At 45.6% G+C, this 13,035-nt stretch overlaps 1 protein-coding gene and 1 pseudogene across 3 annotated transcripts in view; one reads left to right on the top strand and one right to left on the bottom strand.

The window, feature by feature from the left end:
* Nucleotides 1-4,076: 4,076 nt before the first annotated feature.
* LOC147905037 (large ribosomal subunit protein eL20z-like) overlaps nucleotides 4,077-13,035 on the bottom strand; it is a 40,557-nt gene continuing 31,598 nt past the window's right edge. For all 3 annotated transcript variants that reach the window (XM_087396596.1, XM_087396605.1, XM_087396613.1), the window contains 2 exons: nucleotides 5,119-5,236; nucleotides 4,077-4,560 (listed from right to left, as the gene is read on the bottom strand). In XM_087396596.1, the coding sequence (XP_087252722.1) occupies nucleotides 4,501-4,560; nucleotides 5,119-5,236 (178 nt within the window). In that variant the 3' untranslated portion in view covers nucleotides 4,077-4,500. The remainder of the gene's footprint in view (nucleotides 4,561-5,118; nucleotides 5,237-13,035) is intronic.
* Nucleotides 5,754-11,476, top strand: LOC147905039 (uncharacterized; annotated as a pseudogene).

The following is a 13,035-nucleotide window of genomic DNA, read 5'->3' as shown; positions in this document are numbered from 1 at the left end:
AAGAGATTCTAGACATGACCACCGGTTTTTATAGCCAGCTCTTTCAAACAGAGAGGATGACCCCAGCCGGTCTTGTGGCCCGAGAGCTTGTTTGGGATCACGTTTCGATAGTAGTTTCGCAGAACCTATGCAGCAGACTTGAGAAGCCTTTCATAGATGAGGAACTCTGGGAAGCCCTCAAGGCTCTCCCGACCCAGAAATGCCCGGGGGGGATGGCTTGACTCCGGCCTTCTTCCGGAACTTCTGGGAGATTATCTCCACCCCTTTCCATTTAGCTTGCCAGGAGATTTTTGACACAGGCCTTCTCCCTCAGTCCTTGCACAGGGGGTGGATTTGTTTGATCCCGAAAGGGGGAGATAGGGTCAGATATCCGATAGTGGAGGCCGATCACTTTGCTTGATACTACATACAAAATTCTCGCCAAGGTCTTGAATTTGCGGTTACGGCCTCATCTTACCGACATCATCCATGACACAAACTAGGTTTGTCCAGGAGCGCAGCATCTTGGACATCATCTTCACGTTCTAGGAGGCACTGGATTGGTCCAAGGAGTCGTCACTGGCCATCCTTCTCTTGGACTTCGAGAAGGCCTACGACAGGGTGGAGTGGTCTTTCCTCGAGGGCACTATGAGGAGATTGGGTTTCTCAGACCGATGGGTCAGAGGAGTTTCAGCACTATATGCAGGGAGCTCTAGTCAGATGATTATCGAAGGACACACAGGCGAGGCCTTTCCTCTCCGCTCGGTCGGTCAGGACTGCCCACTAGCTCCCTTCCTCTTCTTGTTTGTAGCGGAGGCTCTCGGCTACTACTTGAGATCACAGGTGGCCGGTCTCACAAGGTTGAGGCTCCCAATCAGACAGGAGGAGGAGCCCCTTGACTCAGAGTTTGCAGATGACACACCCTTGTATGTTGAGGGCACCACAATGAGTCTAGAGAGAGTCAGAGAGGCGCCTTGGCTATAGGCCTCGAGGACACGGATCAACTGGACAAAATCCATAGGCTTCTTCACGAGCTTTGAGGAGACACATGAGATCCGTGAGTGGGGGAGTGACTTTGGTTTCAAATGGATACCGCGGGGCCAGACAGCGAGATACCTCAAATGCCAAGTGGGTATTGACATCACAGCAGAGCAACAGATTGCCTCGGTCCTTCAGGGTGTTCAACGCAAGCTTCTCTATTGGAGCTCGGTCAAACTCTCCCTCGCAAGTCGCACCTTAGTGGCAAACCAGGTCCTTGCCACTACCTGGTTTATTGCCTCATGTTGGTGCTTTCACAGAGGATGCATTGGCCAACTCCAACAGTTGGTACGGAACTTCCTTTGGGCAGGTTCAGACGGCATGAGGAACACTAGGACCCAAGTAGCTTGGTAGATGGTGATCATGCCGCAAGCACTAGGAGGCTTAGGTATCATCGATCCGAAGATGCAGAGCAGGGCCCTTCTGGGCAAGTTGGTGGTTCGTGTTCTCACCCCACGTACCGAGCCTTGTAAGCTCCTCTTACAAAGAGGGCTTCTAAGGAACACCCCACGCACTGGGGGACAGTGGCAGCCTTCACATAGATGGATCTTCTCATAGGCCCCCCTTACGGGAAAGAGCTCCCCCCTGATGATGAGGCGCCTCCACAAGGTGTGGTAGAGACTAGCAGGGAGCCTCATCCGTGCTCTGCCCAGATGCAAAGAGGAGTTTGAGCGCCATCCCCTTATGTGGCACCCAGAGGTCAGAGATCAGGAGGGACGTACGCTTGGGCAACGGAATCACATTGGCTGGGCACAATGGGACAGTCGTCCAGTAGGGTCTTTTGATTCCTAGAGCAAACTACCTATGGAGGCAGAGGCGAGGCTTGACGCCATAGCACATCTGAGAGGGACAGGGCAACACATGGGCGAGATCGACTTAGCCATTCCTGAGTCTTGGTGGAAAGGACTTCACATTTGGAGAGACAGCAGATGGTTGGGGCAATTTTCCCGTACAAGTATTCCCTTGAGGATTTTGATGCAGCACGACAGCATGCACCCCGACTTCTTCCGTGTAGGACCTGGAGGCCTACTTCAACCCCTCACTAGGAGTGACCCTGAGATGGAATGAGTCTTGATGGGATACATTGGCAGATGATCAGAGTGGTAGGACGCTTGGGAAAGAAGTGCCACATTGATCCCAGTATCTCAAAGCAGGACGCCTCTTGATGGCGCCTCTGGCTATGGGAGGGTAGACCCCTGAGGGAGATCCAATGGGACCCGGGGGAGTGGTTCTGGCCCTCCAGGGACAGAGCCTACTGAGATGATAAATGAGGTGCCTTTCTTTTCCTACACCACATGGATTGGCAAGAGACTTCACATGAACTCATCGAGGTGGACTCCCTCGAGGGAAAGACAATGGGTGACCCAGAGAGTGCCCCGAGATGTTCGCTCCAGGTTTTAAACGTTGTTGTGATCCAACTTGCGACCGAGGAAGATTTCATACTTCTGGCTGGCAACCCACGAAGGCTTGCCCATCGGCCCGTGGTTGGAGCAGATGCAAGTGGAGGGGCAGTGCCACTACTGCTCAGATGGTGTCTTGGAGACTATCCCGCACTGCCTATGGAGCTGTCGTAGTGCAACGACGCGGTTGTTGTCCAAGTTGCGACCGAGGAAGATTTCATACTTCTGGCTGGCAGTCCACGGAGGCTTGCCCATCGACCCGTGGTTGGAGCACATGCGAGTGGAGGGGCAGTGCCATTGCTGCTCAGATGGTGTCATGGAGACTATCCTGCACTGACTATGGAGCTATCGTAGCGCAGCGAGGATCTAGATGAGAGCCCTCAGGATCATGATACGCATGCAAAGTATACACAGAGATTACACCTGGGAGATGGTGGCTTGGTTGACAGAGGAAGGACACGTGTTTCAAATTGATGAGATCTCTCCAACCTACCGAATACAGGGTCAGAGCATGCTGCTCCTCCTAGGGAGGACATTGTTTGGGAGGTGGTAGCTAGCATCACGGCTTAGAACATTTGGGTGGCTCGATGCAATCTTGTGATGAGAGAGCACCCGGTACCACCCTCGGCTACCTTGGTTGCATTCTGTCAGGATATTATTTACACTCTACGGTCCCCACCTGGAAGCACGGGACTCCAGGCTCCAGGGCGACTATTGAGAGGCGAGCTCGTTTCTGCAAGGCTTGGCCTGTAGGGTTTTCTACATCTTCACTCCGCGAGGGATTCGTTGGCTGTATAGTCCCCCCACTTGGCTGTTAGCCCCAGTTCCAAAGATCCCCTAGGCAGTGAGCTGGGCTCCTCTGGAACATGCCGGTTTTTCTTCGGTTTATCATTCTCAGCACCTTTGGGGTGGTTGTCTTGTATGAAATCTTTCAAGCATTAACAGAAGGTTCCTTTCTTTTGAAAAAAAAAAAAGTAAAAAAGAGGTATGGTGGAGATTTAAAATACTAATCCAATGTGGCATTACATACTAAATAACTCGTTCAAATTTTGAACATTAAATTTAAAAAAATTTCGCAGCAGTATGCTTTGATGTATGTAGTAAAGACTATTTGTTCAAAATGGTAGAAGTATGATACATGTCATTCAAAGTTTGCTTACAGGAAGGAAAAGAGGCGGGCCCAAGGGGGTTATGGTAAGAATTTCTAAAATAATAACAAAGTTAGGATCAAAAAATGACACTGTTGGATGCCAAACAAGTATCACCAGAAGTTTCAATTATTCTAAAAATTTGACAACACCAGTCCATGCAAAGACTCTCCATTTGACCTGGCATGCCCTTTAGCAGAAATAGGGGTGTGAGACATGCAATTCTTTTCCCCTTTTTTTTTTTTGGGGGGGGGGGGGGGGATGAGCATCCTAGAAAGTTCGGATTAAAAAATGACATGGGGGGATGCCAGACAACTAACATCGACATTATGAAGTACTCAAATAGAATTTGTCTAATGTCTACAAGATTTAACAAATACATTGCAACTCGGTGAAAATGTAACTAAATATACTGTTCTCACATCTATAGACTGCAGAATGAGATCTGATGTATTTTAAGATATGATATAATTTGAGTTACCAATGGCATTGCAACTCCAAACATGTACGCAGAAAGAGGTTCTCAGATCTACTAGACAACAAGATTTGCACAGGAGGATCCATGTACTTTATTCTTCTAAGATGTGAGAAATTTCATATTTCTCAAAAGAATGTTTCGCATGTGAGGATCTACCTTCAATATGCAATGCTCAGCCAATCAACCATACAAAACAGCTGACTGTCCCTCTTGAATGTTTCATATTATTGAATTCCTTGATAAACTTCTACCTGGGCCATGTAATTTTCATGTTTCTCCTCCCAACATTTTACAAGAGCGGTTCGTGTTCTTCATTAGAGATGCCTGAACTTGCATTCATGTACATTAAAATCAAAATGCAGTGATTCTCTAGAGTTCATTCAGAAGGATTACAATATTAAATATTTACTTGTTGGGAGCCGAGCATGACCACCAACCTTACTGATCAAGATTCACTTCAGTGTTTCAGCAGCAACACAAGGGCGACAAGGATGATGGTCAATGTAAAAATCAGAGCCTGCATGGACGAAACATTTCACTTATTACTCTGATATCGATGCAACCTAAAAGTTTATTTTTAAATGCAACTTTGTCAATAGCTTTCTGGTACAAATTGAGGCTGCAAAGTCCTTCAAGGTACCTCCATCTAGGATTCTTTATGAACTTACACCAGTATCAGTGGATAAACTTTCGAACAGTAAACAAAGGAAATGTGCGTGAATGTGTATAAAGTTTTGTTCTTTTGTGCTAATAAGCCTTGCTTAAACTTATTTTGGCTTATTCAAAAGTTTAGACTCAAGGCAAATAAGATGCAGCTCCTGGTCCATAGAAACAGTATACAAGAAAAAGGATGCATTCAAATAAGAGAGAACGTTCAAGAAGCAAAAAATTCCCCAAAAAACATCTTTTCAAAATGTAGAATTAAGAAGCTGGCCACATTCACAGTCAGTGATGTACATTGAACATCATAAAAAATGTTAGGAGTTGGGAAGTGCTCAATCTACAGTAAAATCAGCTATCCTACACACATTGTTATGCTTTATTGGGAGGGAAGCATGACAAGAGAACAACTTACAGCAATAGCACAAGCAGAAAGTCCAGAACGCTCCCGTGGATCATAGTGGTAATACTCAGTTAGATACAAAAATGCTCCATAGTACCATGCTATGGGAAGTATAAAGCCAAGAACTAACCTGAAGCAACAGACCATGTCCGTTTTAATCCAAATTGCTTCCTTACATCAAATTAGAATGGGATCATATATTAACAAACATCAGATGCATGCACCTAAACCATCTTATAAGAGAACAAAACCATAAATGTAATGGAACTCAAAAGCTTTCAGCCTTCTTGTGACTCTTGTTCTTTATCCCTACAAAGCCAAGAACAAACTGGAAGCGACAGACCATTTCTGTTTTGCATTGTTACATCGATTTGGGTAGGCATCATTATTAACCAACGTCAGAATGCATGCACATCAGGCTGCAGAACAAGCCATCTTATAATAAGAGAAGAAAATAGTATATGTAGAGACACTCAAAATCTCTCAACCTTCTTGCTACTCTTGGTTTTACTTTTAATCCCTGTTTCCAAAGGAATAAAAAGATGCACCATTTATAGTAGCAACAAAGATAATATGAAAAAAATTATTCGTTGTATCTCTTGGACTACAAAGCTTAAAAGGAACATTATACATGGATGCATTCGCCCATGGAGCCAAGAGGATGTCCCAATGATGTCATTCCCTGGCTTCTGGTATGGCCACAAGTTCTTACTAGGAATGCATAAGCTCAAACGTACTCTACACCATAGTTACCAGGGAACCGGAACGTTCCAAAAATTCTGGTGACGGAACGGCAACGGGGGAACCAGAACCGGAACGCCACGTCATGAAAGAAACCAACATTTTACAGCTTTAAACTTCATATGCAAGCTCTGAAATACCTATCTGAAACTTTCAAAGAGCCAAAATTTTTTTATTATTATATTTATTTATTTTTTGAAGTTCCGGGGCCGTTCCGGTTCTGGCCTGCTACCTGGAATGGCATTCCAGATGTTCCAGATGTCGGAACACCGTTCCCTGGTAACTATGCTCTACACAGGCTCAGGGTGACCCATGGTATAAGTCACTGTATTAATTAAGTCTAACTGGGTGGCATGCCTGCTATCCCCATGATCCAATTAGGTCATCGGTAGCACGTCTAAGAGCATGAACGCTACTCATTCAGATCAGAAGGCTGTAAACTCCAACATCAGATACAACTTGTCTTCTTATTTCAGTTGATATAGAAATATCTTTGAGAGGATTAAAGTCGCTACCAAGGGACCTGTCCAAACAGTAAAACCATGGACCTGGTCATTGCTCTAGCAGCAGCAATGGTGACCACTTACTTTTCAATCTGCCGTTTTTTCGTCTTGACCATTTCATAAGAAAGTAGTGCTTGTGGTTGAAATAGAGCACTTAATGCAAGCTTTTTGCAGCTGGGATGTAGGTCAGCCAACGGCTTGTCGGATTGTAGAAATAGAGCTTGCAAGGTGGCACAGTCAGATTTCCATCTGATTGCTGCACTAAGAAGCCACATGCTTCGGACTGCATGCTGGCCAATGTAGAATCTATCTAGGAACACAAAAGGTGGGAGAATTCTGGCGACCAGTACAGATGTCTGCATAAAGGGCTACCACAAAAAAGGCGTCGCAGTTGCTTTTCTGCATTAATGGAGATTGATGGCTGATGCAGAGTTGTAAATTTTGGTGAATTGCCTTTAAGAGATTCAAACTGCATGCCAGTGCAGTTGCATGGGTTTTAGAAGGTGCATGACTTGTGCGAGCGTAAAGTTGGACCGAGTTCACGGGAGGAGACTTGAGGCCATACAGCCAGCAAAAGTGCCTTTGTCCAAGTTGAGTGCGTACAAGATCTTGCAAGTTACCCTGAAGCCAAGTGGGGCAAGGTTTTGGAGAGAAACTTTATCTTCTGTAGCAGACAAAGCAAGCAGGTAGCGATATGGACACCCACATGAGCAAGTTGGTATAATATAGTCAAAATTATCTTCTGCCAAACAGCCTGCAGACTAATTTCTAGCCAGACTACCCCGACAGATGTGTATGTCTGTACCATTGTATGCTACCACCCTTCGTGGCCTCTGAGATCATTTCTCAGGGTTCATCCATGTGGTCTCTTTAAGACCTTCATTGATTACCACGCCTTATACATGTGGTAATCAACCATGGGGTCACTAAAAATTGTTCTTGAGCATCCTTTCTTAAGGGGTTCATCGCTTGGAATTCAGCCCCAAGGTTACTGACAGACAATTTACTACTTAACACTGTTATTTCTAAGGAGTTTAGCTTTAATCCTTGAGAACCTTGTTCTTTTGAGGATGAGTGTCCATCCTTTAATTCAAAATCGACATCGCAGCCCAAGTTAAGTCACTACACACAGACGAGAAATGGCCAAGGCCCTGAGACAAACCACAAACATAGGTTGAAACTAACAAAGATGCATCTTGAAGAGATCTTTAGAACGATATAAGGGAAGCTGCAATTACCAAATTAAAGCATTTTACTGCCACAGGATCAAAACTGTCACTATAATGGACTGTCGTAACTTTGTCTTTATAGTCAAAGCATAGAATGAACATATTTGCAGATGTGCCTTGAAGAGAGATTCACAATGACCACGTTACGAGGATTTTACCATCAAACCAAAGGCCATTTAGAACCTTGGTGAGGTGCAGTTCAATATGGCCTCGAGACCTAGATGGATTATAAAATATAACCTGATCTAGGTTTGGACTTTAGTCATGGCCTAAATCAATTTCACTTTTTAGGACATGTATGCAAAAAGTGACGTTAAGTGGAGATGTCTAGCTCTAGTTATTTACTTTACAGTCTGCTTACTTTTAGGGTTAGACCTTCAAATTAGAATTTAAAGAGAGTTTTCTATTCTTATATGAACTCAACCTCTCAATAGGGTGATCAAGTATTTATTTGATCAGTTAGTACTATCCGAAAATAGTCCGAATAGAGAAAGGCAACAGCATGATGACATATTAAATAGTCAAGTGTCTATTCTGCAGTATCTTTAATCCTCAAATGTGGTGCAAGTCAGCTAATTCAGGCAAAATCTAAAGTTGTAGGAGACATTCTTCATTTTAGTGTCAGGGCTGCAAATTCGTGTATTCTAAGCTGAATTCATTGGCTGATTCCTCTCCCAGTTTCCAATTTTATTTCTACCTGACTCGGTTGAGTTAAATTTAATAATCACGACAGTCACAAGGTCGAAAACCATGAACACATCATGCACAGCAAGGACTTGCTACTATGACATCCGCGCCCAATGGTGGGTGTAGAGAATATAAACAAATGCTGTCGAAATATACACTTCCAAACAGCCACACACAAATGAATATCCGTTTATACATAGGTCTTTGTACTGAATTTTTCCAGCACGCTAGAAAGGAAGGGCAGACAAACGCTAGCACTAAAGGAGGCAGCTGAGCAACAAATAGTCGACATTCTCTTTATCCAAGCTACAAATGCAAGTGAAGACACGAGTCTAATTTATATAAGCAAAAAAACTTCTAAAATACAACTGGCACAATAATTGTTACCATATCGGCAAAACTTCAAAAGGGTGAAATCCGCACATCCTTTACTAGGTTAGAAAACATATATCTAGACAAATCCAAGAACATGCCTGAAGTCGCCCTCTAAAAACGAAACAGAAAATGCAGATTTAATCTCATGACTCTCAACACAGAGTTGAAACAAATAGCTTCAACCATGCACAATAGGCTAGCTACAATGGCATACCGATCAACATCGTCAGGGATTACAAACAAAAGCTCACATATATATACATTCTGACAGCTACATACACATTGGCATCCATTTATATCAAGGTCTACAAATTGAGTTTCTTAGACTCGATCGGGCGGATCCTTGTTGATAGGAACCCTAAGCCTCTCAACATGAGGATATGCTTTTCCCTTATGATTTCTGGATGCTCCATTGGCAAGTTCAGCTTACCCTATTCCAATTTCTTAATTCTTGTGCTAGCTTATAAGAAACAAAATTATGGGTTGAACCAGGAATAGTGCTGAGTATGATACCTACGCCCATGCCTTTAACAAGCTGTGGATAAGCTATCTTTACCTTTTGGAGAAGCTATCTTTACCTTTTGGAGGTCTATATTGTATTGACATTTAGGTTTTTGTAAGAAGGGGTCTTTATTGTTGCCCACCATTGCATTCTTGCCAAATCATTCGAAGATGTTATCGCCTTGTTCTCCGCATTCGAAACATCCCCCTTTACAGTGTGATTTTGTCTTTGTTCTCCGGTCAAAAGTTTGAAGATTTCTTTTGTGCCTCCGTTTCTTGCTTCTATGGAACTAAGTTGGAATCTTTATGGTCCTTCCTAAGATCTATGCTGACGCTACTCCCTTAAGTTCTCCATGAAGTTGGTCCCATTTATTGGAAAAGATTAGCTTCTTTTCTACCTTCATGGTGATGTCAATAGCCTCTTCTAGGTGCATAGGATCAAATAGAGCAACTTCATTCTGAATTGAAACCTTCAAATCAGTATAGAGATTTCTCTGTTGTTTGATTTCATCTTTCTAGTTGAATGCTTGAAATTTCAGCAAAATATCCTAAAAACTACTGCTCAAGAACGTCTCATTGCACCACCATGTCCCAAGCGAAGTTTTAGGGTAGAAAATGCTTCGAGCTACTTCATCGTCCAACTACGATCTTATTTTCGCATACTTGTCATGGCAGCCCTCCACCATATTGATGTCGATCCTCTAAGTGAAAAGTAACAAATCAGAGTTTCGCCCTATCCAATTACACACCTTCGTGGAAATAATAGTCAAACCAAGGAGTAAAAATATTATGGTGATCTTACCTCTATACTTTTCTTGAATTTGAAAAGCTCATATCCCAATTTGATGTGACATTTTGCTTGCCTCCTTTTTCGAGAATGCTTTGATGAAAGCTGATCTTAAAGATATTCTGCATGAGCAATCTAGCCACATGATCGGCCGTGATCTTCTTCCTCACTAAAATGAAATGGACCTACTTACTTGGCGTAGTTCTTGGCGAAACACAAAGTGGGGGCTCTATGAGGTATCGCAAGAGTGTTAGCTGAGGACTCGCACCCTTCGTTGCATGTCTTTAGGGCGGAGTATTCACATCACACAGGATCTTTTGGTTGCGTGTCTTGGCAAAGCAGAGAACCACTCCCTCTCCCATCATGTGACGGGCCTGCCACTCTCTCTCTTTCACGTTGTGGGCTGGTGTGGCAAAGCGCACAGAGAGAGACACCCTCTCAACGCGGGCTGGTGGAGTAGAATACTAGCATCTCTCTCTCTCTCTTTGCTGGCTGGTGTGGTGGAGCTCATGGAGAAAGACACCTTCTATCATTGCGTGGCCAATTCGATGGAGGGTTGTTTCTTTTCCAAGATCCGCTTGATGCTAGATAGGGGAGAGATTCTAGGAGCTTGGTGGCCTTTGGTATGAGGTCATCTATGATGTCAGTATGGATGTAGAGGTAGCCTACATATGGCCCTCATTTCTCTTCATTCTTAGAGACAGTTCTTCATTTGTGTCCATCTTCTTGTCTCCATTTTGCTCAGCTTGCTCGTTTCCAACATGGTATCAAAGCAGTACCAGCCTCCTTGAGCCTGATCCCACCACCTCATCATCATCTTCTCCTCTCTCTCGTTGCTCACTCTCACTCTTTGCATCGTCTTTTGCTCATCAGACCTCGCGACCCTTAGCTATGGCGTCTCCCCCCTCCTCTTCCTCCTCCTCCTCCTTGCCTTTTCAGAGGCCTCTTCGGTAAAAAGCAGCAGCAGCAACCACAAGACCAACTCCCTCAAGCTTCTCCCTACCTCGACATCGTTGTTCCATTTCCCGATGCTCTCCTAGCAGACACTTTCTTAGCCGGTCGAGAATTGAAATGCTGCTACAAGGCGTCTATCGATGGCTTCAGTGCCGCAACATTTCACGAGAAATGTGACTTTAAGGGTCCTTGCGTGATCGTGGGCATCACTGAGAAGGGAGTCAGGTTTGGAGCCTTTAATCCAGAGGGTTACAGAAGCACAGACGACTACTATGACACATTTGAGGCATTCCTTTTCTACTAGGCTGCCGACGACGGATCGAACCTAGTGATGTTGAAAAAAAGTGGATGGCAGCGGAGCTGCGTTATTCGATTATGCTAGAGAAGGCCCTCAGCTTGGGGCAGACGGGTTGCTGATAGGACCGCCGCTAGCACCAGTGATGGGTGGCTTCTCTGAACCTGATATGAATTCGGGAGTGGGTATACTTACGGAAGGGAAGTCGAGATTAGGACTGTCGTATGCCAAGAGGGAAGATGGAAAGGACTCGATCTTTGGAGACGACAGCAATCTAAACCATGATGTGAGAGAGTGAATCCAGGCGAGCTAGGCACTAGAGGGCGACCGCATTTAGGAGGTCACCATCTACAGAAGAGGCGTCTACCTCATCCAGCTGAGCTCCCCTGCTATCGCCTTGACACTTGGCCTGCATTTGGTGTACCTCTCCCCTTGGTACCATGGCTTTACAGTGGAGGACATGGACACGACACACCATGTTCCTCGATTCCCAATGATGCTCCGCTTCCCGGGGCTCCCAAAGGAATACAAATCCATCCTCCCCTCCATTGGTAGAGTGTTTGGCATGGTGCCCGAGTCTCCGCTAGATTCGGCAATATCAGTGGTAGCAGACGACGAAGTCCCCAGGATCAGACTAGTGGTTGAGAGCCCAGAGTCTCTCCCAGAGGATCCTCCTGGAGACCCTTGAGGGGGGTACACTTCATCAGAGTGTGAAGATTTTTGGGTTACCAAGCCAGTGTCTTCGTTGCACGTAGATGCGTCATTTAGCCAGAGACTGCCCTCGTGGCTAGGGCCGGGCTCCTTCCCCCAACCCCCGCCAGGGCCCCTAGCACCCCCTCGGACAAGAGCGCCAGGAGTCTTAGACTCGCTAGGTGACACCTTCAGAGCAACAATGGACCCAGGTAAAAAAGAAAAAGAAACCAAGCAAACTGGCTCGAAAGTGCTGCAGGTAACATGCTAGACGTAGGGGGAGAGAGACATAGCAGTTCGAGAGACACCCGCGGAGGACAGTTGCAGGAGCCCTTGGTTGGAGGCCCCCCCACAAGCGACAGGGGCCACTGTCCAGCCAGGCGATCCTCTTGTAGTGGATGTCCAACAGCCGCAATCACCCATGCGTCAGAAGGAACTAACGTTGCGATGGCGGAAGCTATGGAGGCTAGCTCGACAACGGCTGAGGAGGGGATCCTAAGCCCTGGTGAGCCTAATCAGCAGGGTGGGCCTGTGATCGCCCCTATTACCCCCCCCTCCCCTCCCCCCGCATCCCTCTCCCTTCCCCTTCTCCTGAGCTCCCTCCCTCGCCCCTCCTGCTATGGTCATCCTCACTACCCGTCCCCCTCCCTCCCTCTCTCCACCCCTCCTCCCTCATGCTATGGTCATCCTCACCACCCATCCCCCCTCCCTCCCTCCGTCCCCCGCTCCTCCTCCGTAGTAGCAGCAGCTGCTTCAGTCTCCCCCCTTGTACCTACCTTGACTCCCTTGCCATTAGGCAAGGGTAAGACAATGTCCCCTTCTGTTTTCTCCTCTCAGCATCTCATCCCCTCTCTCCATTCAGGGTGGGACCCAGAGGAAAGGGGCTCGTCCTTCCGGTCAGCGTCTCGCAAACTCCAGCCTGGGCGCCCTCTACCACGTGACTTAAGAGATTGAGGCCCTAGAACTACCTAGAGATTTCGGACTCTCACCCTCTGCCTCTGGAGGTATATACATATATTATTATATGTATATATATACATCTTAACAACTACACTTACATTGAGAAATAAATAAATAAATCTATCTCAACAACTGTACTTACATTGAGAAATATAAAACCCCATAACTAATCCACAATTCCTAAACAAATGAATTGTATGCCATTCA

Source organism: Dipteris shenzhenensis, chromosome 2 (assembly GCF_047967505.1).
Source record: "Dipteris shenzhenensis isolate YYH24624 ecotype China chromosome 2, Dip_SZ_1.0, whole genome shotgun sequence".
In the NCBI taxonomy this organism is placed as follows: Eukaryota; Viridiplantae; Streptophyta; class Polypodiopsida; order Gleicheniales; family Dipteridaceae; genus Dipteris; species Dipteris shenzhenensis.
The sequence above is the reverse complement of the archived record's forward strand: the minus strand, read 5'-3'. Positions and strand labels throughout refer to the sequence as shown.